General features: G+C 38.3%; 4 protein-coding genes across 8 annotated transcripts in view; 1 reads left to right on the top strand and 3 right to left on the bottom strand.

The window, feature by feature from the left end:
• Nucleotides 1-8,350, bottom strand: part of TTLL5 (Tubulin tyrosine ligase-like 5) — a 37,954-nt gene extending 29,604 nt beyond the window's left edge. For 2 of the 4 annotated variants that reach the window (XM_069504583.1, XM_069504584.1), the window contains exons 1-2: nt 8,160-8,350; nt 7,671-7,774 (exon numbers count right to left, since the gene is read on the bottom strand). In XM_069504583.1, the coding sequence (XP_069360684.1) occupies nt 7,671-7,768 (98 nt within the window). In that variant the 5' untranslated portion in view covers nt 7,769-7,774; nt 8,160-8,350. Of the gene's footprint in view, nt 1-1,220; nt 2,005-7,670; nt 7,775-8,159 lie in introns of those variants that run through there. The other 2 variants (XM_069504586.1, XM_069504585.1) reach the window with 2 other exon arrangements.
• A 398-nt stretch (nt 8,351-8,748) lies between these two features.
• Rpt5 (26S proteasome regulatory subunit Rpt5) lies at nt 8,749-12,621 on the bottom strand. The gene is made up of 5 exons (XM_034977939.2): nt 11,963-12,621; nt 11,273-11,468; nt 10,376-10,572; nt 9,601-9,731; nt 8,749-9,023 (listed from the first exon to the last, which is right to left on the bottom strand). Exons 1-5 carry the CDS (start codon nt 12,515-12,517, stop codon nt 8,816-8,818), a joined length of 1,287 nt encoding a protein of 428 aa, XP_034833830.1. The 5' UTR covers nt 12,518-12,621; the 3' UTR covers nt 8,749-8,815.
• A 339-nt stretch (nt 12,622-12,960) lies between these two features.
• Nucleotides 12,961-17,316, top strand: LOC117990546 (succinate dehydrogenase [ubiquinone] cytochrome b small subunit, mitochondrial-like). Of its 2 annotated transcripts, none has more exons than XM_034977992.2 (4): nt 12,961-13,122; nt 13,539-13,666; nt 14,468-14,652; nt 15,377-17,316. In XM_034977992.2, exons 1-4 carry the CDS (start codon nt 13,092-13,094, stop codon nt 15,570-15,572), a joined length of 540 nt encoding a protein of 179 aa, XP_034833883.1. In that variant the 5' UTR covers nt 12,961-13,091; the 3' UTR covers nt 15,573-17,316. The 2 variants fall into 2 exon arrangements, with proteins under 2 accessions (XP_034833883.1, XP_034833882.1); XM_034977991.2 differs by having other exon boundaries at nt 13,530-13,666.
• Nucleotides 17,317-19,133: 1,817 nt separating this feature from the next.
• PTPMT1 (protein tyrosine phosphatase, mitochondrial 1) lies at nt 19,134-25,941 on the bottom strand. Its single transcript, XM_034977958.2, has 6 exons — nt 25,838-25,941; nt 25,598-25,744; nt 24,965-25,045; nt 21,632-21,735; nt 20,651-20,777; nt 19,134-19,402 (listed from the first exon to the last, which is right to left on the bottom strand). The coding sequence occupies exons 1-6, from the start codon at nt 25,838-25,840 to the stop codon at nt 19,268-19,270; spliced, it is 597 nt and encodes a 198-aa protein (XP_034833849.1). The 5' UTR covers nt 25,841-25,941; the 3' UTR covers nt 19,134-19,267.
• Nucleotides 25,942-26,349: the final 408 nt, after the last annotated feature.

Here is a 26,349-nt window from a genome sequence, read left to right as displayed (position 1 = left end):
GGACTACACAAATTTCGAACCCCTATTTTACCCCCTTAGGGGTTGAGTTTTCAAAAATCCTTTCTAGCGGATGTCATAATAGCTATCTGCATGCCAAAATTCAGCCCGATCCGTCCTGCAGTAGTTTGAGTTGTGCGTTGATAGTTCAGTCAGTCACCTTTTCGTTTTATGTATTTAGAAGATCACAGATTAGAGAAGTAGATCATTATATACTTAATACTTAGTTGTTTTATTATCTAGTTTTCAGGCATCCGTATCTTAGAAAAATAACAGAATTTGCGCGCGCGGATTTCTGTTCGCTGTTTTCCGCTGGATTTATTTGTATTTTGTGGCCAAAGCGATCTACTTTGATTTGCAAGGGCATTGATTAGTTACATGATATCCCATAATAATCGCTCGGTACATTAGTGGAAAAACTGTGATGGTTTTGCGGTGACTGTGGTTGGAACGTAATATCCGAGTGTCTGCTTAACTTAGAAAAATTAAAAATAAGTTGATTTATGATAAAAAACTGCACATAAGAATGCAACATGCAAGGTTGTATTATAAATTATAATAAAGCAAAAAACAAGAACAACTTAAAATTTAATATCACAACTTAAAATTATATTTTTAGGGTTCCGTACAAAAGGAAAAAAGGAACCCTTATAGGATCACTTTGTTGTCTGTCTGTCTGTTTATCTGTCTGTCTGTCTGCCCGTCTGTCCATCTGTCCCGCGTCGTGTCTGCCTAGAAAACCTATAGGGTACTTCCCGTTGACCTAGAATCATGAAATTTGGTAGGTCTCATAGCACAAGTAAAGGAATTAATCTGAAAACTGTGAATTTGTGGTTACATCACAAAAAAAATGTGTTCATGAACAAATAATTAGGTTTTTTCCATTTTCAAAGTAAGATAACTATACCAAGTCGGGTATCATATTAAAGGGCTTTACCTGTACATTCTAAAACAGATTTTTATTTATTTTTATGTATAATAGTTTTCGATTTATCTTAAAATACGACTGTAGTACGGAACCCTCAGTACGCGAGTCTGACTTGCACTTGGCCTGTTTTTTTAAAGAATTTAGCTTCTTTCTACATCAATGTGATACTAATCAGCACTAAATACTTTAAAGTGAATTGTGTATTATTGAAGTGAAAGAAAATTAAGTTAAGCAATAAAGGAAATTAGAAGAAAAACTAAATGGAGCTAAGAAAAAAATGTTTTAACAAACTTACACAAAAACTTTTCCCATTTCACTTTTCCCACTGACACAGATTCGTATACAATGGTCAAACGCGCAAACCTAACAGAGCACGCACTAAACACTGCGGTTCACGGTTGACAAAAACGCGCAAGCGAACATAAACTTTAAAGGATTGCAGGTTCAACCACGAAAATAAAAAATAAAAAATAGGTAACCCTGCTCAGTAGTTTTAAAGCAGCTAATCTTTACAGAATAATTAAAGTGTAATTAGTGATATCAAATACTATAGTGAAAGCAGTTAAAATTTTATACTGCAGTTTAGTGATGCTTTGTAAAAGAAATAGATAGGTCAGACCTAACAGTCAGAGAAGTGCAGAACAAATTTTTGGTGGAACCACTTGACTGACGCAAACGGCGGTCAAAAGTAGACTAAACTTTCAGATTTTTCAGATTTAAATACAAACGTAAAAAAATACTTTTTGCTTTGAAAAACAACAGTCAGAGTTCCGAACAATTTTTTGGTCGAATCACTTGACTGACGCAAAATAAGGTAAGCTGATTCACAGTTCCATGGACGCAAATCACGGTCAAAAGTAAACTGAACTTTCAGATTCAAATAAACACGTAGGTTTAATTTCCTTTTAGCAAAGAGCTTTGTCTAGTCTAATGTCTAGACTCTAAATGTGTCTACGATCTAAAGTATACGCATACGATTTAGGACGACTACGTGTGCGACGACCGAATAGCACGCGCTCAAGTGACCATTAGCGATGCAAGTTCGGTTTCACTGCCGCCGCAGGTCACACCGTCATGTGCTGTTGGCGGCAGGTGACTGCTGTGCCGCGCGTGCCTTACTGCCGCTAGCTCACATTCAGACGTACAGAAACCCTGCCGCGTGTTTTTTGCCGCGGCATCTTACATCTAAATCTGTTTCAATCTAAACCCCACCAGCCGCGCCCAATCAAGCATGATTCTTCTTCTACAGCCAGTCAAGCATAAAAAGTTAGTAAGACTACAATTAGTTCATCATGCTTTTTTCAATACGAAATAGGGTAGATAATTATACGAAATAGGGTAGGCTTATTTTGGCCGAAGGTGGTTTTTTTGGCCAAAGGTGACCGAAGTTGAAGGTTTGGTTGGACACTGGCGATTGTAAAATTTCTTGATTTAGATAGAAACATAAAATACAGGACGTAGACATACATCTCTTGGTTCGCGCTATATACGTCTAGCTTCGCCGTACAGATCATAATACTTATGTGAATTTATAATTATCGCCTGTATAGGCGAACTAATGTAAGTCTTAGCTAAGTTGTAAGCTCTAGTACCTACCTAAGTGTTCGCGCAAGATTTTTTTTTTCAGAGCTTATTAAAAGTTTCACGCAACCTGCACGAAACTCTCCTGAGCCGTGTTCAGTGTATCGAGGACTTTATAGCTCGCGATTGTAATCGTACCTCAATTACACCGCCTTTGCATTGCATAAACGCCGTTGAACATTGAGCACTCGGTGTAGATTTTTTTGTAGTACTTAATACGGAATTTAGCGTGAATACTGGGTACAGGGTACTTCGTGGGTACTGGGTATCTTAAATCCACCTGGGTTTCTGGAGCACTTCGACCACCCGTTGTCCCAAATCCTTTTTTCCACGCACATGCAAACTATGGAATCAACTCCCTTCGGCGGTGTTCCCTTTAGATTACAACATGGGGTTATTCAAGGGGCGGACCAACAAATTCCTAAAAGGCCGGCAACGCATCGGCATCGGCGGTTCCTCTGGTTCTGCAAACGTTCATGGGCGGCGGTAATCACTTAACATCCGGTGACCCGCCTGCTCGTTTGCTCGCTATCTCTATTAAAAAAAATACAATAAAAGGAAAAGGTGATCGACTGACTGACTGATCTATCAACGCACAGCTCAAACTACTGGACGGATCAGGCTGAAATTTGGCATGCAGATGCAGAAATTTTTGATAGGGGGTGAAGTAGGGGTTTGAAATTTGTGTAGTCCACACGGACGAAGTCGCGAGCATAAGCTAGTAATAGATAAAGTAGATAAGATAATAATAGACCAATGTATATGTCTAGTTTGGATTTAAGTTTAATTATTATAAAACTACTGAATATTGAGGCTAAAAATATGGACTAAAAATATATTTTGTTTCAAGTCGATTTTATTTTCGTTTTCAATTCTAGTTTCGAGACCTTTAATACAGTTTATTGATCATCATTAGCACTTTATTGAGTGAGCACAGGTTCCCTCTCAGAAAGAGAAGGGTTTAGGTCATAGTCTACGACGCTAGCAAAGGACGGATTGGTAGACTTCACGATCTTTTTCTTCGCCGTTAAAGCAAGTGATATTTACCTAATTGGTTCATTGCACATAATTCCGAAAAGTTAAAGGTGAGTGAGTGTTCGGGGATCGAAAGTCGGATTTCCAAATCGGAGGCCAATGACGTCTTAACTCTACAGTAGGTATCTGTTAAAAAATAATGTAAGTATTTTTTTTGTTTAAAAATAATTTATTTAACACAATACTTTTTTTTTAAAATAACTAGCTGACCCGAAGTACTTCGTACCGCCTAATAGTCGATTCTTTTTCAGTCAATTTTTTAAATTTTTCTCTCCGTAAGAACCATCCTCGTACTTCAAGGAATATTATAAAAAAAGAATTAGCGAAATCGGTTCAGCTGTTCTCGAGATTTGCGATCAGCAACACATTTAGCAATTCATTTTTATATATAGAGATGTATTGCATAAAAATAATGTAGAAGGGTGAAGGAGGAACCAAGTTTTTTTTTTCATTTTATTCCTACATAGCAAACTTTTTTACAAACATCCTAGTCTTTTGTCTTAATAAAATTTTTGCTGTCCAAAAAACTATTGTTGGGTTTAACCGCTTTTTAGCAAAAGGATAGCAGCACGTTAAGATGTATATGGTTCATATTGTGTCAACCTCGCAAAGTATGATTTATGAGCATGTCACGGACGAGGCAAGCAAGCTCGTGGCATGTGAAAACTTTATATGGCAAGCTGCATAAATCAGCCCTTTTTAGTCACGACTATTTTAGACAGCTTGGATTCTTATTTTTTTTTTTATAGAAATAGCGAGCAAACGAGCAGGCGGTTAAGTGATTACCGCCGCCCATGAACATTTGCAGCACCAGAGGAAATGCCGATGCGTTGCCGGCCTTTTAGGAATTTGTTGGTCCGCCCCTTGAATAACCCCATGTTGTAATGTAGGGGGAACACCGCCGATGGGAGTTGGTTCCACAGTTTGCATGTGTGATATCATGCCACAGACAGACAACAAAGTGATCCTATAATGGTTCCGTTTTTCCTTTTGAGGTACGGAACCCTAAAAACGGTCACGTGCAAGTCGGACTCGCACACGAAGGGTTCCAAACCATAGTACTTATACAAGAAATAACACGTCGCTCAGCTCAGCGCAAATGCGTTTGGGCCTTTAATGCTTCGTGTTGCATCGTAATCCGTTTTGCAGGTTAGTCTCACGATAACAACTCGGCGGGCGTTCCTCAAGCCAATTAGGTGTACCGACTGATATTACTAGCAAGAATGCTGTTGGTAGCATACCTAGCAGTGGCGTGCACAGGGTTTGAACCTAGGGTAAGCATTAGGTAGCTAACTACCTATTTAATGACAGGTCATCATGAAAAATGAGCACTAAGCCAACAAGGGTAAGCAGTGCTTTTATGCCTCTATGATCTGCACGCCACTGATACCTAGGTATATAAATAAGTACCTACGCTGATACGCTAGCGGCTAGATACCTACGCTTTAATCCCCATTCTGAAGATGTGATAACCTAGTGGTTAGGACGTCTGCCTTCTAATCGGAGGTGGGGGTTCGATCCCGGGCATGCACCTCTAACTTTTCGGAGTTATGTGCGTTTTAAAGAATTAAATATCACTTGCTTTAACGGTGAAGGAAAACATCGTGAGGAAACCTGCATGCCTGAGATTTCTCCATAATATTCTCAAAGGTATGTGAAGTCTACCAATCCGCACATGGTCAGCGTGGTAGACTATGGCCAAAACCCTTCTCACTCTGAGAGGAGACCCGTGCTCTGTAGTGAGCCGGCGATGGGTTGACCATGATGATGATAATTCCCCATTCCTTATAAGGAACTATCGTGCCGCAACGCATCGTCAAGGGTTACACTTATTCCCTACTCAGTGGTTGCATTGCACCCATAAGTAGTTGAAATTCAAGACTCCTACGAATAGATCGAGTAGACTCGTACGCACGAAGCGATTTGATTTCTGATATCATTACATAACTAGCTGATGCCCGCGACTTCGTCCGCGTGGATTTAGGTTTTAAAAACACCGCGGAACTCCTTGATTTTCCAGGATAAAAAGTAACGTATGTCCGTCCCCAGGATGTAACCAAATTTCATCAAAATCGGTTAAACCGTTTGGTTATGATAAGCTAGCAGACAGACAGACACACTTACACATTTATAATACTAGTATGGATGTTTAGCAACCCCAACTTCACTAAGGAAGGGTTAAGTCTAAAATATGTGAACATGGTAGGTATACATATACCTACTTACCAGTGGCGAAGGGTGAAAATCTGATAAAGGGAAGCCGGAAACGTACTTACCTAAAAGAATATCAGCTGTTCGATTTTTGTTTTCAAAACTTAATTTAGAAAAATTACTATCGTTACGTAACAAGAAATCTGTTAAACAACAATCTATGTGAATTAAGGCCATTTCTGATTTTGGCTTACCAAACTGAATCAAAATTACCGTGAACTTACCACTTATAAGTTATTAATCACATCCCCAATTTATTATATCAAAATAAAACACCACTAACAACTTAAACAAACAAGCATGGCCGCTTCACAAAAACAAATGTATCAATATGAAATCACCCTTCAAAATACAAAATACTCAAAATAGTAGCATGTACCTGTTAAAACAATAGTATTAATATAATTTTTAATTTGGAGGTATTATAGGGTAACTCGGATCCAACCGAGTTATTTACGTCAAATTTGTCTGACCTGTCAGAGTTCCAAATTCGTATTCGCTACTGGGCCAGACTAAATTGGTGTGCTCTTTATTAGTCGACCGTAGAGCGAGACAGACCTAGTTCGTTCCTTTCGCTTTCGCTAGGGAAATGAAAGAGATAAATACTAAGCAAAAATCTAACTAGGGAATCCGATATTTTACGGCTTGTATGGTGTAGGACTGTAGGTGTATGTTACTTACATTAGCTGTTATGTTTTTAACTTAAATTAGTACTTAATAACAACAAAAAAAAAATAGCATTTGTGACGATCGAACCTTTGTATTTACGAACGTATTACGGAATTTATGTGAATAGTACCTACTTACGCTATATTATGCCAATTCTTAAAGGGAAGCCGATAGGAATCGTGTTATATTGACTCTTCGCCGCTGCTACTTACCCTACCTTGTAAACTCTAAATGATCTTGAATCAACCCATCACTGACTCACTACTGAGCTTGTATCTCCTCTCAAAATGAAAAGTGTTTAGGTCACAGTCCACCACTCTAGTGAAGATTGGCACACTTTAAAGATAGATTCCCACTGGATTTTTAAAAAACTGAAATCCATCTAGTTAATAATAAGGTTTATGTAAGGTTTATGTGTGTGTTCTCAGACCTGGGCGCGTTTGGCACCCCCGTAGCTTTAGTTTTAAGTTTGCGTAATAATTATCATCTTACAAACCCAACAACTGACAATCAAAAAGAGTAATTTATAAGAGTCTTTATAAGAAATAAAGAAAGAAAAGAATTTATTACCTATTTTGAATAAATTTGAATATTGAATTTTGAATTTTGTGGGTACCGACAGCTCCTTCCTTTTTTGGGTTTTATAGTGTAAATTGCCGAAGCATAATTTAGTTTAACCTAACTGTTCAATTTGTGCAAACTTTGGAAAGTGTAACAATAATTTTAAAAGAACCAACCATGCGCGAGCAACTGAAAATACTTACCTACTTCATTTGCATACACTTGCATGTTAATTAACTTAGAATGTTTATTGCAAGAGTAAAAATTTCACTGGCAATAAGGTTTTCGTAATAAAATATATGGCCTCAACTTAATTTGCGATAACTATGAAGTTATGTAAAGTATTAAATGAATAAATGATTTGGCAGACTTTCTCTTTTTATTTACGCAATGAGCAACAAGGGAGGTGATAAAAAATATATTATACTGAATGATGTGACGTGAGAAGCTTAGTGATATGTGTAAATTTAAGATAGTGTATAATAGTTAATATAAATAAAAATATGGAAATAATTTTTTTTTTAGGTTTAAAATCCAAATTGATACAATATTAACACATGATGTTATCTGTTAACAAAATTTCTTACTTTTAAACAGATTAAAGAAGTTGAAGCATGGATTTTAATCCTAGGTTAAATACTAAATAAATACACAGAAATATTACATAAATATAAACTACAATAAAAACCTGGTGTGTGGACGGTTTTGGTTGCATTTTTTGTGTATTTTAGGCAATTCGTCTGAAGATATCTTAAACTGGGGCTCGAATTCGTCTTCTTGATCCATCGTGGACTCAACGAAGGCAAAAAGGGGACAAAATTGCAAATTAAGATAGTAAATCTTATACAAAAATCAACAATAAGATGTTTTTACACTAACACCTTTCCCACCAAGATTTGTGTATGTTTTATAGCTTTTTAGCTTAAAGAATTGGTAAACACAATATAATTTTAATAAATAACAAATTATTGATAGCCGAATTCGAACTACGAACAAATAGATTTTTTGTATAAACCACAATCATCCCAAAAGCTAAAATAACAGCATCAAGCAGTAATAAAACACTGCATACTGTGAAACATTCAAAAATCAATATCGTTATGCGGTATTAGAAGATATTATTTAACAATTTAAAAAACTGTCACACAGCGATTTATGAAAGAATATGGTTACTTACGATTACACTGCCGATTTACTCCGCCGGTGATTTGCGGACGAAGGTTATTTTCTCAACTAAAATTTCACATTTCTATTTTTAGCTGTATTTTGGTATTTGTGTTTATTTCGAACAAATCTAACTAGAAATTTGAAAGATCTCCATATTATTTTTATTTCAAAAACCACTTTCAAATTTAGCACGAACGTCAGCTGTCAGTTCAGTCTACAATATTTATGGTCTCGAGGTGCGTTCAAAATAAATAATGCCACTTACACACTAAGAAACTGGGTTGGGGGTGGCATAGAGCGCAGTTGGATGGGTGACTTCAGACGGTTCTAAGCGGAAATTATTAACAAGCAACCATAGAGTATAGTAATATTGCCATATTGCAAGCAAACTCAGACCAAGCAACAGTTCGTTGGTCTCCAACGGGATTGCTTGCATCGACTGCCGCCACAGAGTACTTTGTAAACTGCCGCTGCCCGGTGGCCAACTGGTCTGAGCTGTGTATGTTGCATTTTGTGGGTACCTACCTTATTTTGTAAGTTCTAAATTAACGCTCTGGGTTCTAGCCATTGAGAATAACGAGTCGAAAAAAAACCACCAATTATTACAAATATCATTATTTTATTATTTCAAACGAACTTAAACATAATATATTAAGCAGGGTTAATTTAAGCATAATAGCTAAGGTTGGCCTTTTTCTTGGCCTGGACTTCCAAGATGGCATCCATGAAGTCCTCATGAGTGACTGCGGTGGCGGAGCGACGTAGGGCGATCATGCCGGCCTCCACGCAGACCGCTTTACATTGCGCGCCGTTGAAGTCGTCCGTGGAACGCGATAGCTCCTCAAAGTTCACGTCAGGAGACACATTCATTTTTCTGAAAGTTTTTAAGAACTTGAATATAAGTCCCGCAAATTGCTATGTGCGTGACCGACATTTTAGTGACGTTAGCACTAGACTGGAGTTTCGAACTGATGGTATATTTTTATTTCGGTTGACGTCAAAATGACGTCATTTCGATGTTGATGAGTTCCAGTTATCTGCATGCTTTAACTTTTCAGAGTTAAGTATGTGCAATTTAAGCAATCAATTACTTGCTTTAACGCTGAAGGAAAAGATCGTGAGGAAACCTGCATGCCTGAGAGTTCTCCATAATGTTCTCAAAGGTGTGTGAAATCTACCAATACATACTTGGCCAGTGTTCATGAAGCCCTCGGCAACCTGGGTGGTCTACTCGGCTTCTGGAGCGAGCTTGGATGGCTGGAGTGAAGGCTTCAGCAGGGAGGGGCAACAGACGGAAACATGTAAGTGCAGAAACCAACCCAAAGCAAAGAAAGAAAGAAGAACTTGGCCAGTGTGGTGGACTATAGCCGTTTGGCTTAATTTTATTCTGAAAAGAGACCTGTGCTCAGTAGTGAGCCAGCGGTAGGTGATGATGAAAACTCAAGTGTTACCTAGAATGAATCTGCATAATCCTAGCTCTGGCTTCTTCATTGGGGTGCGGGAACTCAATCTTCCTGTCCAGACGACCAGATCTAAGTAAGGCAGGGTCCAAGATGTCTACTCTGTTGGTGGCCGCTATTACCTGTCAATTTAAAACATTACAGTACCCGGCAGGAAATATTGCACATTGAACTTTAGAAAGAGATTTTAGCTTCATGCATTGTTTGTCACTCATACAGTATGTGACGTTTTGTCGACAGAGACAGCGCTCTACGAGACTGTTATCTCTTTCAAAAGTTGATTTTTGTTGTTGTTGATTGAGTTGCGAGTTTCAATTGCCCCCATGATAGCTCAAACTTCATCTCTCGCAACACTGCAGTAGTAACCACGACTCATGCAACTGAGTTGAAATATCGAGAGATGAAAATTCGTCAAATTAATCGTGGTATGTACTCGTTGTCTACAACTAGATGATACCCGCGACTTCTTTCGCGTGGATTTAGGTTTTTAAAAATCCTGTGGGAACTCTTTGATTTTCCGGGATCAAAACTAGCCTGTCCTTCCCTGGGATGCAAGCTATCTCTGTAGCAAATTTGAGCCGTGAAAAGCTAGCAGACAGACAGACAGACAGACATACTTTTGCATTTATAATATTAGTATGGATATAATATTGCAAACTTGCAAACACAATAGATCGGAGACGGTCACAGTGATCAGGGATATCAAGGACCTGTATAGCCCCAAAGAAAAAGAAGATAGATATAATATACCATAAAATAATTTTACCTTAATATCTGCAGTGGAGCTAAAGCCATCAAGTTGGTTGAGCAGCTCCAACATGGTACGCTGCACCTCACGGTCACCAGCCTTCTCCGAGTCAAAACGCTTCGTACCAATGGCGTCTAGCTCGTCAATGAATATTATAGCTGGTGCCTTTTCTTTGGCTAAGGCAAATGCATCGCGGACAAGTTTTGCACCATCACCTGTTTAAAAAAGAAAAATTAAATTTAATATTGTATCTTACTTAATTTTATAACAGTTTCTAAGAGTAGTTTTTAGCTTGACTAATTTAAAATAATGTGAAACAAATATGAATCTTTCTTATCAAATTATTTGAATTTCATTTAAGCCTTATAACATGTTATGATAGTACTGACTACTGAGAAGCTTACAGGAAACAACAGAAAAAGATTATAATTGCAAACTAATTTAATTAAAATCTCTTTCTGTCATTAGTAAAATTACTTTCGAAAGAAAATAAATCTAACCCAAACATAGGTATACTGTTTCACAGATAGGGCTCTTGAGGGCAAAGGTTGCAGAAGAATGACAGTTGACATGAAAATCACAACTTGAACCCTATCCTGTATCCCGTGAGACATCTACCTATGGTGTTATAAGATTGTATCAACCTATATTTAGTGGCTACTTATTCTTCTTATTCTTTGGGGCAGGTTTCTGCAGGTTCTTGGATACTTCATTGTCAGTATCACTTTGACCTTCTCTGATCCATTGTATAGGGGTGGTACCACTTTACAATTCCTTGTCAAAACCAGCCACCAGATACAGCAACAATTTTCTGGTAGAGTAGCTTCCTCAGGGTGTATGATTTGTTTCCTTAGATGGATGATAAGTTTATGCATTAGAGATTATGTGTATTGGGGGATTAAGGGGGATACTTGCCAATAAACATCTGCACCAACTGTGGTCCAGCCAGCTTCAAGAAAGTAGACTTGGTCTGAGCAGCACAAGCTCTTGCCAGCAGTGTCTTGCCTGTACCAGGCGGCCCATACAGTAGCACTCCCTTGGGTGGGTGGATTCCAAGGTTCACAAACTTCTCCTTGTGTGTCATAGGGAGAACTACTGCTTCTATCAGTTCCTGAAATCAAGAAATACAATTCAGTATTAAGTATATTCCAAGTAACTTTAGCATCATAAAAGTTATAAATAAATTAGAAGTCCACAACTTCACCTGCTTCAAGCTAAGCCAGAACATATTCTATGCAGATTCATATAGCAGCTCAAACTTTTAGCTTTGCCTAATTAAAAATGCAATGATTTGCTCAAATATTAAATGTTATAATTCAATTTTATATCTAAAGATAACTCATATTGCAATAATAATTATTATCATACACAAACTTTTGTCATTAATATGGATAAGTGGTAAATCCATATATATATATTATATAAAAAGAAAAGCTGACAGACTGACTGATCTATTAACGCACAGCTTAAATCACTGCACAGATAGGGTTGGAGTTTGGAAAGCAGATAGCTATTATGATGTAGACATCCGCTAAGAAAGGATTTTTAAAAATACAACCCTTAATTGGGTAAAATAGGGGTTTGAAATAGTATAACAAAACACACCTGTATTTGTTTATCCAGCCCACCAATATCAGAGTACTGCTCAGTAGGCCTCTCATCAACCTCCATAGCCTTAACCCTTGCGTCATATTCGGCGGGCAATGTCTCCAGAATCAAGTATGAATCCTTATTCACGCCGACCAAGTCACCTGGCTTCAACTTTTCCGCATCAACCAAGCCGATGACTGGTAGGAAGTAGGTTTGACGGGTGGAGGTTTTAATCACTGCGCATTTACCTTTTCTCTGAGAATCTAGGTCTACAACCGCCCCATCTTCTTCTTCTTCCTGAGGATCGACATCAAGTAACTCGATGACATTTGAGACTAAATACGGAAGGGTCTTATTAACTTTGATTTTCTCAGTGTTTTCCTTAATCTTGTCGTTTTGCGCTTGTAGCTCGTGGGTGATTCTCATTACTTCGCTCTTCATAATCTTTATTTCATTATCCAGTAACCTAGTCCGACTTATGATCTCATCTGTGGGCATACGGAGAACTTCCTCGCTGAGGGCCTCCTCTCCGTCCTCCCATATTGATTTGTCTTCAAGTGTCGTGGCCATTTTCGATATTTATATGAAAATAATTACCTTCGAAGCTGAACAATTAATTTGAATTGTTTAGAAATTAACCATTTACCAAAACTGAATTGTCATTGCAATTTAAGGTTTACCGATTCAAGATGTCAATTCCTACCATTCCACACCCACATTACTACCATTCCACTGTTTGGAGAAGCTTTTTAAAACAACTGTCTATTCTGTCCAACACCTTTTGTAAACCCTTTTTTGTCGTATTCAAATATTTTAGACTAGCATTCACAGGTTTATCTTTGGAATAGCCTCAAATAATAATTAAAATTTGTAAATTATGTGTACTAAATTAGTAGAATGTTTGAATGATGGCAATTATATGTCTTTGATTATTAGCTTTTTGTCGATGGTTCAGTTTGGCATTGACAGCTGTCACAGCAGTCGAAATCGCGATTTGTCAATTGACATTGACATTTATTGCTTCGCGTTTTTCACCTTCGCAAGTTGTGTATTCTAAAGTTTCAATAAAATTTCGAAATAATTTACGTTTGCTACGATTTATAAGTGCTAACGTAGCATTTTGTTAGACAGAAATTACAAGAAAATGGCTTTCTCAATGTTACTACGCAGACCAGGTAGCGCCTTTGAACATATTTATAATTTTCTTATCGAAACAAAATTACATAACACTTGTTTTTGATGGATTTTGGAAGAAGAAATAAAAAATACTGCATTTAGAACCAGTTGTGTTATCAGTTAGTTAGTGGGCCTTTCCATTAAGTGAGTGAGGCATATGGCTGTTTAATATGATGCTCTTAGGCGAGGTTAGGAGAGTTATACATAATGAAAAAGAGCGATCAAGTGCGGAACTCCTAAGTTAATAACACTTTAATTTTTTGTGATGTAGATTGTAGGTACCTAACCATAAATTCATGGTTTTCGGATTTTTCATTTTACTTGTGCTATAAGCTATAAGCCGGTTTTTTTTCTTTGGAGATACTAAACTGTAAAATCAATTTTCATTCTGTATTATCTATTTCAGTCTGCTCAGGTTCTGTCCTGATGCAGCAAGCAATGAAGCTGGCAACACAGCCTGCTGTGAGGCCTGCAACACAGAACACCCTCCAGTCATTGAAGAGCACCTTGTTGAAGACTGAAACTGCACCTATCCTGAACTCTGTAAGTTACTTTCCGACTACAATCTACTTTTTACTGGTACAAGATTTGCATATGATCTTTTCTTCTTCTCTCTCTGGGCTGGTTTTCGCTCTTAAACGTTTTCGTCTGTGGCGCGTGCATTGCCCCTCCCCGCTGAAGTCTTCACTCCAGCCATCCAAGCTCGCTTCAGGAGCCAAGTAGACCGCCCAGGTTGCCGAGGGCTTCATGGAGTGAGGTCGGGGAACCCAAATGGCGCTCGCGTTGCTCTGCCACGCCCGTGCACTCTAAGAGCATGTGCGTCGGTGTTTCATCAACCTCCATGCAAGCCCTGCACAGAGGACTGTCGGTGACATCTATGCATGTAACTATGTTATTGATCCTGATTATTATTTATTATAAGATGATGCCCGCGACTTTGTCCGCGTGGATTTAGATTTTTAAAAATCCCATGGGAACTCTTTGATATTCCGGGCTTAAAAGTAGCCTATGTCCTTCCCCGGGATGCAAGCTACCTCTCTACCGAATTTCGTCAAAATTTGTTGAACGGTTGGGCCGTGAAAGGTTAGCAGACAGACAGGCAGACACACTTTCGCGTTCATAATATTAGTATGGATTTATTTATTTATATACACCACCTTCCACTGTCCATTTATTCGTTTTCTCCCTAGCGGTAAGGTTGTCTGGAAGAGATCGCAATTTTGCGATAAGACACTTTTTTGTACCTACTTTTTAAGATTTCTTTTTTGTAACCTGTCATTTGTGTATTGTGGTGCAATAGAGAATATACATACATACATGTTCTAATTTTTGTGTTGATTTCAGGTCCGCTGCTTCCGCACATCAGCCATCAGGTTTGCGGAGGGCAAGTCGCAAGACCACTCCAAACTGTGGGTGATAGAGAGGGTGACATCAGCCACGCTCATCCCATTAATTCCTCTTGCGTTAATCGCGCCCAGCAAGATACTTGACTCCGCACTCGCCATCATCATGGTGGCCCATAGCTTCTGGTAAGTATCTTTTTAGTGATAATGTGATAATATTCTCAGCCACAGCGGTACTTCTCAGCAAAGATTGGACAACATCAGCTCAACGGTTAAAGGAGCTGACTGTATCCCGAAAGATTGCCGGTTCAAACCCCACCCGTTGTACTATTGTCGTACCTACTCTTAACACAAGCTTTACACTTAGTTGGAGGAGGTTGGACGTCAGCATAATAAACTTGGCTAATATTCTTAAAAAAAGTTTTAAAAAATACTGGCCAAGTGCGAGTCAGATTCCCGCACTGTTAAAAATCTATTTTAGAATGCACAGGTAAAGCCCTTATGATACCCCACTTACTATTGCACAAAATAGCAATTATTTGTTCATGAACACATTTTTTTTTGACGTAACCACCAATTCACGGTTTTTGGATTTTTCCCTTGACATGTGCTTTAATACCTACCAACCTGCCAAATTATATGATTGTAATTCAACAGGAAGCACCCTATATGTTACTTGAAAAACAAGACAGACAGACAGACAAAGAAGTGATCCTTCAAGGGTCCTTTTTTCCTTTTGAGGTACAGAATTCTAAAAAGTTCTAAAATGACTTTTTGCTATATTTAGATACTACAACATGAAAGTATTAATTTATAAAAATTTTAAAACAGAGATTCAGATCGAGTACAATGCAAAAAGAGCCTTATTTTATTCCCCAGTATGTCACAGCCAGTTTCGACCTTGTTTTAGGGGCCTCGAAGCGATCGCAGTGGACTACGTGCGCGCGAGTATCTTTGGGCCAGTCATCCCCAAGATCGCCATTGGCCTGGTGTACCTCATCTCCATAGCGACCCTCGGAGGCCTGTTCTACGTCATCACCCACGATATCGGCATCGCTAATACCGTTAGACAGTTCTGGTCCATTAAGGCTGGACAGAAAGCGTAAGAATCAAATGTTATACAAACAAGGCTACGTATACATAGATTGGTTTACTCCTATTAAAGGCGATTGCATACAAAGAAAGTGATTGCGTACAAAACATGGCGCATAAGCAACAACCAATAGCGGATGGGCTCGCGCTATGATTGGCTGAGATATTTTCGCGCCATTCAAAAATAAGATTTCTGCGCGTAATCGGCGTAACTTATAACAGTTGTAGTAGCAATGGTGTGCAGGTCATAGAGGAATAAATGCACTGCTTACCCCAGTTGTAATAGATCTTGGCATATTTTTCATTATGACCTGCCAGTAAACAGGTTCCTACCTGACTAATGCCTACCCTGACTTCAAACCCTGTGCACGCCACTGTGTAGTAGGTACTGTGTCGTAATGTTAGTATTGTTTTTAGACGTGTTATGATGACCGATATTTTATTTATAGTGTGGACAACGGCTAAAGGAGTGAATCAACCTTGCGTACACTTATTTTATTAAATAGTTGTTGGCAACACTAATTTATAATTTATTATGCTGTACACACTAGTACATAGTAATTTTTAGAATTGTAAGTATAGTTGTAAATTGTACAAATTCCGTTTACGCCATATTATTTTGTTTTCAATAAAAAGTAAAGCAATATTATTTGGAAGATATTGTTTTTCGTTCGTATAAACGTGACTCCAATGAAGTTAGGTATAAAAAAATGGTTGTGACGAATGTTATTTCTGATATTACTAAGGGGAATTTCTATTTTCTTGACTTATCGGAAAAACCCTTTTAAAAATATTTTTTATGCTCTGGATTCCAATTTCTAGAATTGTTGAACTTTACATGTTTTTTTTTCGTCATTTAACGACATTCGTTACAACTCCTGAAATTCGGTATTAATGATAATAATCATAGTATTATAGTTTTATTTAAAAAAAGTACTAAACTTCACGTTTTTGAAACAACTTAATACTAGTTTTACTCCTTTGCAAAAGGAGAAAAAATGTTTTTACCTACTTTATTAAAAATAATTTCAGATCTTTTGGTGTTAAATTGTACTTAATGCAAAGCAAAATTGATTTTTTTATGAGGTTGTTTTATCATTGAATGATGTAAATAATTGTTTTACTGTCTGTGTATTGTAATAAAAAATCTTGTTTTTTTTTAAAATGCCTATGGGTTCTTGCCCTTTTCATAAGCTGTAAGAAAACTCAGATCAAGGAAGTATAGGTAGACGGCCTATGCTATATGGATAGCCTAAGCTATTGTGGAAGGTGAAACGCTGAATTTTCCAAAAATAGATCTAACTTTGTTTTGATATTAAATTAAATAGTACAGTGATTTGTCGTTTAAAAAGCGGGTTACCTGGAAAGTTTTCCGGGAGTTTTGAAAATTGGTCATTTCGCGGAAAATATACGAGGTGGCAAAATGAAAATTCGGAAAGAGCGCGTCGAAATCTATTAAATCACCAATTTTCAAAACTCCCGAAAACTTCCCAGGCAAAACTATCAAATGACTGGACTAATTATCGGTTTTGCCTATTAGTGGTTATTCTCAAAAAATATATATGCAAAAGCTCGGTCCATGTTATTTTACAAATCTGAGTACAAAACATTTATTTAAAAAAATGTTAGGATCTTATTCTGACCTTTTAAAAAATCGTGATCTTTTTGAATGTTACCGTTGGATGTTATCGAAAAATACTGAGAAGCACTATTTGTGTGTTAATTTATTGAATAAAATATTTTTTTCTTAGTTGGAAATGTGGTTTAATTTATAAAATGTATAGGATATAGGATATCCTCTTCGAGATTGAGTAATTATAGAGTAAGATGTATATTTGAGTAACTTTCCAGGTAGTGTCCTAGAGCCTCATAGAGGGCTGTTTATGTCCTATAGAGTTTCCGAGACGGTCAAACACGTACAGTGCGACAAGGCTATCTTGACGCGTGGCGAAAATTAGAATTAACGTTGCCGTTAAGTGTCCCCTTTGTTCTTGTTTGACTATTCTAAGTCTATCAGTACCCTTATTATAAATGCGAAAGTGTGCTTGTTTGTTGGTTTATTGGTTTGTCCTTCAATCACGTCGCAACGGATTGACGTGATTTTTTTCATGGGTATAGATAAAGACCTGCAGAGTGACATAGGCTACTTTTTATCCCGGAAAATAAAAGAGTTCCCACGGGATTTTTAAAAAACCTAATTCCACGCAGACGAAGTCGCGGGCATCAGCTAGTGTTCTCATAAAGGCTTGGCACTTCAATGTCATTGAACCCTCCTCGGTACCCTCATTCCGCACATTGCCTTGATTACGTGACTTTGGAGTCCACCAATCACAACAAAGCATTCTCCCCTGCCCCTCCCCCCCATATTTTACGGTTTTGTTTTCATGCAAAACCCTCTCTCTGTGCTTTATACTAAAATAAACAACTACATACAGATACTTCTAAAATAATTTATTTGTATAAATTATAATAAAATAACATTAAGATCTAAACAATTTTATATACAATAAAATCAACCATAGCTAATATGGTTAAAATACAAATTGTATCTGTCTGCAGAAACAGTAGATATAAAAATAGAGTTGTTTCTGCTGGAAAGTATTTCTTATGTTAAAAAATTGAAAAATATTTGTCGTTTACGCATTGTGACTTCATTATTCGCTTTCCGTAATTATGTTAAAAATAAATAAAATAATGATTTTTGTTTAAATTATTCTCTTTAACAAGTACTTCTAGCCCCATAAACTACCACTATACAAAAAATCACATCATTCTATGACTACAGTCCAAGACTCTATTAGCCACATTGTGTACAATAGAATTTGCCACAGTAGACCAGAAAAGCTGTAGTAGCCTAGTTGTTAGGACATCCGCCTTCCAATCGGAGGTCGGGGGTTCGATCCCGGGCTGAGAGGAGACCCGTGCTCTGTAGTGAGCCGGTTGATCATGATGATGATGATGAGACCATTATTAGTTTTACCGAAAGTAATGTATGTACATCGACCTTTAGAAGAAGATAGCAGATTTGTAGAGCGTTATCTTTGTCGTTGAGACCGACAAAACGTCATATATGTATGAGTGACAGAAACAACATTCTACAAAGCCGAAATGTCATTCTAAAGGCCGATGTACAATACTTTCTGCTGCGTACTGAACGATTATCGTACGTCACCACTCCATTGTATACGATTATATCACTTTTTATAATACACAGTAGTAGCAAGATTCGGACAATAAGGCTGCCTGTCCACTGGTGCGGAGCTGAGCTGAGATGTGTTTAGCAAACCAATCAGATTGTCGGTAAATAACGCAATAAATTTATTCCGTCATCTGACAAAACTGATTGGTCAACTATACACATCTCCGCTCCGCTCTGCACCAGTGGACAGGCAGCCTAAATAAGGAATACTATTTTAGCGTTTAAACTACCGCGAGTGATTTCCATTATAAATAATATCTGTCCCGGCTGTACTCACGTGTTTAGTCGACGTTAGCCCGACTAGTTTCGAACCCATCTGTGGTCCTTTTTCAAGGGAGTGACAACCGCGGCGCGTGCGCGAACTGACTCCCTTGAAAAAGGACCCCGGATGGGTTCGAAACTAGTCGGGCTAACGTCGACTAAACACGTGAGTACAGCCGTGTATTTGTAAAGGAATACTATGATGCAATCATTAATATTGCTAATTATAAAGTCCCGTCCACACTAGACCTAATGCATAGGCTTCGTCCGCACGTGCTGGCGGTAGAATATATCGAGTGCCTGCCACTGCTTGGTGTGAAGCAGTATGTGAGGACGGCGGGCCTTCATGTATTCCACAGCTTCGTCGGGCGACCAGCCGTTTCTCTGGAAAATAATCGTACTGTTATATAAATAACTAGCTGACCCGCCCCGGCTTCGCTCGGGTGGAATTTAGAAGATCGGCGTGGGGGTAGAACCTTCAAACATCCTGAAACACGTATTTCTTCATTCACCTACGTATATTTTCTTTTGTAACTGAAACCCAAATATTAATTTTCATGGAAATAACTTCCCCCCTTAGGGGTGGAATTTCGAAAAAGCCTTTCTTAGTGGATACCTACTCTTTACAACCCTCCAAATACACCTTCTAAATTCCATGTCTCAGGACCAGCGGTTTAGGCTGTGTGTTGATATATGTTATGTATTCAGGACTTTGAATTTTACGTTCAGCGGAAACAATCTACATTCATATCTTAAAATCTTGATTATGAATTCAAAATTAGTCACTTAAAACATCTTTAATATGGAAAATAAAATTATATTTAAGCACTGTTTTGTCAGCAAAATTATCAAAAATAATGTTTTAATTTTTTTTGCCTGAAAATAAAATAAAAATCCGCGCATCGCCAACGGCCGTTTACGTAAGACGTATGCTATTGTCAATGACTTAAGCGCTTTATTCACCATCCATCCCGGCTGTACGTCAGCTCAAGGCCGCGGTGCTGGATGCAGCATACAGACCAATGGTGCATGCATCAAGCCGGAGAGAGAGAGAGAGACTGACGAGCACTGACGTACGAAACAACCTCTAAATGGTAAAATCTGCTGTACAGCAAGTCTATTCACGATCAAGCATGCACGACGCAGGACGACTCTGCTGTACGTCCGCGCTATTCACTGTCTATCTGCACAACGCGGCGGTGGTGGGGGCGCTCGCTGGATACAAAATTCATCGTGCACATCCAGCAAACAATTAATAATAATGATCGCTGTACGTCAAGCCTATTCACGGCCTTTGCATCGTGCATCGTGCATGGCCTTGGCGGGACGTACAGCAAGATGGATGGTGAATACGGCGCTTTAGATCGCCTAGCGCATCACAAGCATGCGCGGTGGTCTTCTGACTGTACTTTGGCGCCTCGGCGGATGTCGCTGGCTGGGTCGCGGTGGTTTGCTTCGGTGTTCCCGTGACCCAGTCACCAGGCGACGCGCAGGAGCACTGCTGGGTTTTAGTGGGTAGTTCGGTCGCCTCTCGGCCGGCGAGTCTCACCTTCCCTCCAGTTGGTTGGCTGGTTGGCTTCCAGAAGGGGGGATGCGTAAACGCATTTCCCAGCGTTAAAAAAAAGGTCTCACCATCATAAGGTAGCATCCCACGAGCGTGGCGCTTCTCGTGCGCCCCGCCTTGCAGTGCACGTACACGGTGCCACTGTTCACCCCCTCCGCTGGCATGCCGGGCAGTTTACAGCCCGCTGGGAGAAACCTGGCAAATAAAATGATACCTACTATTTGTATTTATTTATTTTTCGATTTAGACTTATACAAGCGCTGATGAAAATCAGATCGGCATAGTACAATACAATAGTTGTACCGTTTGACTAAAACGGCTGGTAGGATAGGGTGTGTGAGAGTGACAGCGAAGTTGAACTCCTTGATTTTTACGTCAACTGTCACCCTCCCGCAATCCGCGTCCTAACCTCACAAGCCGTCCCACTGAAATGGTATAAGGTTTTCAATAAAGAGCTCGAAAAATAAAATTCTGATGAGCAAATAAATATTTAGAAGTAGTAATATCTTTATGCCATACAAAGTTTTCTTTGGTGTATAATAAAGAGAAACTATACAAAACATAACAAATCCTACCTAAGGAGTGAAGTAACCAATGTTTTGTATTTGATTAAATTTTAATTAACCGTTCTGTAAAAAAATTTATCCAACATGGACTTTTTTAATCTATTAATTGAACAAATGTTAGGAGTTTGTTTGTGCTAGCCTAGTGATAGCCTAGTGGTTAGGACGTTCGCCTTATCGGAGGTCAGGGGTTCAATCCCGGGCACACAAATCAACTTTTCGGTGCTATGTGCGTTTTAATTAATTAAAGTATGTCACTTGCTTTAACGGTGAAGGAACACATCGTGAGGAAACCTGCATGTCTGAGCGTTACGCATAATGTCCTTAAAGGTGTGTGAAGTCTACCAATCCACACATGGCCAGCGTGGTAGACTATGGCCAAAACCCTTCTCACTCTGAGAGGAGACCCGTGCTCTGTAGTGGGCCGGCGATGGGTAGATCATGATGATAATGACGATGAGGCGTTTGTTTGTGTCCCCGGCTTACCTGTTAATGAATTGTACACCTTCATACAGTTTGTCTTGGTCGGGAGCTTCAAATATGTCAGTGGTGGCGAGCTGCAGAAACTCCACGTTGTGTTCACGCCATTTCTAGACAAAACAAACTATTAGATACAGTGCGACAAGGCTATCTTGGCGCGTGGCGAAAATCCGTAGATAGAATAATAGGTAGATGTAAGTACTGTGTAACCGCGATTGAGATAGCGATAGCACGACGTAACGATGAATAACACGACAAAATTATTACCATTGTTTAGTAGTCAATTTTTGTATTAACCGATCAACAATATTTGTATTTAACGTTTTTTACGTGAAAACAAGTAAATGACATGAGAAATACAATTACGCCACGAATTCTCAAAGTTTGTTTTGCAACTTCTTGTATTTATTCTTAAAAAAAACCAGTTACACGATAAGGGACAAAAAATAGGTTAGCTAAGTCTCTGTTTATCACATTAGTAACTTTATCTGTGCTCTCTTTTTAGTGCGAATGAGAAAGCAAACGTTCCTGCATCTACCTTTATTACTCTATCTACGCGAAAATCGGAACTAACGTTGCCGTCAAGTGTCCTCTTTGTTCTCGTTTGAATATTCTAAGCCTTTGTTCTCCAAGCGCCAAGAGCCTTGTCGCACTGTACACTACGTTCAATATAACTTGTCGTCATGTTGGTACCATTGAAGTTCACACAATAATAAACTCTAAGTTCTAAGGAATAAAGAAACAAAGCAATTGTGCCAACATGACGGCAAGGGACATATTATAGTGAATGGTCTGTAATACCTGCGATTTAATGTCTGTCGATGATTTTTTTTATCACTTTGCCTACAACTAGACTAGCCAGCCATAATCATGATCAACCCATCGCCGGAGCAGTACTGAGAACAGGTCTCCTCTCAAAAGGGTAAGGGTTTGGGCCATATTTCGCCACACTGGCCAAGTGCAGATTGGCAGACTTTACATATCTTTTAGAACATTATTGAGAACTCTTAGGCATGCAGGTTTCCTCATAATGTTTTCCTTCTGAACAAAAACTGAAGAAATACGTGTTTCAGGATTTTGAGAAATTGTTCCTCTCACCGATTTTCAAAAATTGCACTCGAGCAAAGCCGGGGCGGGTCAGCTAGTGTTCAATACAAGTCATGAATAAAAATAATACCGAAGGCCAATATATAATACTATAGTACAATATACTATATAATATAGAAGTCATGAATAAAAAAACCGGCCAAGTGCGAGTCAGTCTCGCGCACCGAGGGTTCCGTAGTACAGTCGTATTTTTTCGACATTTTGCACGATAAATCAAAAACTATCATTCATAAATATAAATAAAAATCTGTTTTAGAACTTACTGGTCCCTTTCATATGATACCCCACTTGATATAGTTATCTTACTTTAATAATTGAAAATACTAATTATTAGTTCATGACCACAAATTAATTTTTTTTGTGTGATGTGACCACAAATTCACGGTTTTCAGATTTTTCCCCTAAAGCCAGCTATAAGACCTACCTACCTGCCAAATTTCATGATTCTAGGTCAACGGGAAGTATCCTGTAGGTTTCTTGACAGACAGACACAGCCAACAAAGTGATCCTATAAGGGTTCCGTTTTTCCTTTTGAGGTACGGAACCCTAAAAATAATATCGAAGGCTAAAATAGTGAGGTTTCAAAAAGAATACAACTTTGATTTTAGATAAGCCACACAAGATAAGAGCTGTACTGAAAGTGTGCTGCTTCTTGCCGCGTTGGCATCCTACGCATTTGTTGTACGAGTATTGTAGGGTGCTAACAGTACGTCAATTGTTTGTTCTCGCGACTGCTCTGAAGCAGCACTCGTGTATGAATTACAACCAAGAATGCACCCGTCGTAGGCCCCAACTAGCAACATATAGTAAACGAAATACTGCATTTAGCCGTAGGTTTTTTGTCTTCCTTGGACCTTATCTTTATAACCAGTTGCATAAGATTCTTTCTCTCCACTCTTTGAATAGGTATAAATATAAATCTTCTCTTAAGGAATGGCTTCTGAAACAAACTTACTCGGATACTGAAAGACTTCTGGATATTCTAGTGTAACCCCAATTGTACACAAACATAATATAGCAAAGATACTCACATATGCACACTTATACATGCTCACTCACTTTCACCCCCACACACACGCACTCACGCCCACACAAACACAGATAACATGGACTTCCACACACATATTATTTTCTTTAGCTCTTTAGTTTAGTTAGTATGTTAGTTAGTATGTAGTTAGCTTTGTATTCACCGAGCTGGAGGCCCTGTTTTCCGAGACACAGTTTCTACTAGTTCGGAATACAGGTGCACAGTATTGTTTTGGTAAGAATTTTATAATAACTAGTTTTAAGGTCTCAATACTAACAAAAATATGAATTGTATTTGGTGGAAATAAATGATTTTATTATTATTATTATTTTATTAATCATGTCATAATGTTATTCTAATATTTGTGAAGAATACCTCAGCGACAAATGCCAAGATGCATTAACATCACAAAATAAAGATAGGTACAAGATTATCTCTGTTCTTTACTAGATGATGCCCGCGACGTCGTCCGCGTGGATTTAAGTTTTCAAAAATCCTGTAGGAACTTTGACTTTCCAGGATAAAAACAACCTATGTCCCCGGGATGTTAGTTAATCAAATTTAATCAAAATCGGTTAAATTGTTGGGCCATGAACAGCTAGCAGACATACACACTTTCGCATTTATACTATTAGTATGGATAGTATGGATGTGATAACTGTTGCTTTTTAAAGTTCCGTGCCCGAAGGGTGCCTACAGGACCCTATAACTAACCTCTGCTGTCCGTCCGTCCGTTCATCTATTTGTACCTACCACTATCATCGGGCTGCATCTCGTGAACCGTAATAGGTAGAGAGTTGAAATTTTCACAGAATGTATTTCTGTTGCCACCATAACAATAAATAGTAAAAATTCCATAATGGCCGCCATGAAGCAAAAAATAAAATAGTGTAATTACTTGTATGATGGTACAGAATCTTTTCTGTGGCTAGTTTAAAAATAACACCTATTGTAAATCAAGTTTGCAATAAAGAATCCATCCATACTAATATTATAAATGCAAAAGTGTGTCTGTCTGTCTGCTAGCCTTTCACGGCCCATCCATTCAACCAATTTTGACGAAATTTGGTACAGCAAATTTTTGGTACAGGTCGCATCCTGGGCAAGGAGGCTACTTTTTATCCCGGAAAAACAGAGTTCCCACAGGATTTTTAAAAACCTAAATCATCGCGGGCATCATCTAGTTTGAAATAAATTGAATTTACCGCAGCATCATTGGAGAATATCTTTAATTCATATGTTTCATTCATAGACACCACTCCTTTAATGTTTTCCTCTTCAACCAACTGAAATTAAAACATCAATCAATCAAATATTTATTTGCTGTAAATGCAGGTTAACATAGATTAAAAATATCACTACATTTGCCATGCAATGGAGTGCAAATCATATAGATGCAAAAGTGTGTTTGTCTGTTGGTTTGTCGTTCAATCACGTCGCATAAGAGCAACGGATCGGCGTGATTTTAGGGTTCCGTACCTCAATCTATTTTGGACTTGCCCTTACACAAGTTTAAAAAATCTATTAGAAGGGTACATAGGTATGCTCCTGAAAAAAAGCATATTACAAAATCGAAGATGAAATTGAGCGTGGATATGACCTGCGGCTCGTTCCAGCCATGCACGGGACTGAAATTACTTTTTTATTATGGCATAATATAGTACTTATATCAAATCATTGAAAAAAGCAACCGCCGAGTTTCTTGTTGGTTCTTCTCGGTAGGAAAGGCAATCCGAACCAGTCATGTGACGATTCAGAAGTACTTGTTAAAGTTTAATTGAATAAAAAATATTTTTATTATTTATTATTTATAACACTACCTAACCTCACAAACGTACCTGTTTAGTCATCCCCGTAAAAGGGAGAGCCCCCAGGATGACTGAGTCATCCATCCTGTCGTACCAGCGCCTGCTAGTCATCCGTTCCATCACCACATTGTACAAAAGGGTTGGGTAAAAGGTAACCCGAGCGAACATAGCCGTGCCCTGTTAAAAGTACAGTTACTTTAAATACCTATCGCGTCGTTAAGCATCGCGGTTTAAAACACGTCTAAAACGGCGAGGATAATGTGGTATTACCATGGTGAAAGCTGGTCTTTCGTAGTGGGGAGGAATTGAAATTCAAATCATGCGTTCCGTCTTCTTTTCTTCAATTTGTTGTGACAGCAAATGTCAAACTCGAATTGAGATGACAATGTCAATTTGACAGTTAAAATGGCGGTGTAAGTTTCGTTCAGAAACTAGTTTCAAATCAAATCAAATTTGAATAAAGAGGTTTTATTTTGTAAGCACCAATGATTACAAAAAAAATAGTAGAAAGCAAAGTTGAAGTTTAGAGTTGAGTTTGGACCGAATACAAACAGAGCAACTCTGAAAGCTTGCTTGATTGAAAAATCGTTGTAAAGTGCCTATTCATATTTCAAAGCAATGCTGCCAACAATAGGCTACTTGACTCATATCTAATGTCGTCCAATAAATGATTATTTATTATAGTATTTTGCTTAAGACAACGAAATATATCAATAACAATTATTAAAAACGCAGGATGGATATATAAATCCAATTTAAAAAAATACAATTTTTATTTTTAT

This window comes from Maniola hyperantus, chromosome 18, assembly GCF_902806685.2.
Source record: "Maniola hyperantus chromosome 18, iAphHyp1.2, whole genome shotgun sequence".
In the NCBI taxonomy this organism is placed as follows: Eukaryota; Metazoa; Arthropoda; class Insecta; order Lepidoptera; family Nymphalidae; genus Maniola; species Maniola hyperantus.
This window is presented reverse-complemented; position numbering and strand designations above follow the sequence as displayed.

Bases quoted from the DNA above. Each gene is read 5' to 3' on its own strand.
- Rpt5 (XM_034977939.2), bottom strand. From the start codon at position 12,517: ATGGCCACGACACTTGAAGACAAATCAATATGGGAGGACGGAGAGGAG. The intron at 11,469-11,962 runs GTGTGTTTTGTT...TCTTGATTTCAG, and splicing joins GGCTGGATAAACAAATACAG to GAACTGATAGAAGCAGTAGT. The intron at 9,024-9,600 runs GTAACACTTGAG...AAAAACTTTCAG, and splicing joins ATTATGCAGATTCATTCTAG to AAAAATGAATGTGTCTCCTG.
- LOC117990546 (XM_034977991.2), top strand. From the start codon at position 13,092: ATGGCTTTCTCAATGTTACTACGCAGACCAG. The intron at 13,123-13,529 runs GTAGCGCCTTTG...TATCTATTTCAG, and splicing joins AATGTTACTACGCAGACCAG to TCTGCTCAGGTTCTGTCCTG. The intron at 13,667-14,467 runs GTAAGTTACTTT...TGTTGATTTCAG, and splicing joins CTGCACCTATCCTGAACTCT to GTCCGCTGCTTCCGCACATC.
- PTPMT1 (XM_034977958.2), bottom strand. The intron at 25,046-25,597 runs GTACGTTTGTGA...TTTTAATTTCAG, and splicing joins TTACGGGGATGACTAAACAG to TTGGTTGAAGAGGAAAACAT. The intron at 21,736-24,964 runs GTAAATTCAATT...TGTTTTGTCTAG, and splicing joins TATTCTCCAATGATGCTGCG to AAATGGCGTGAACACAACGT.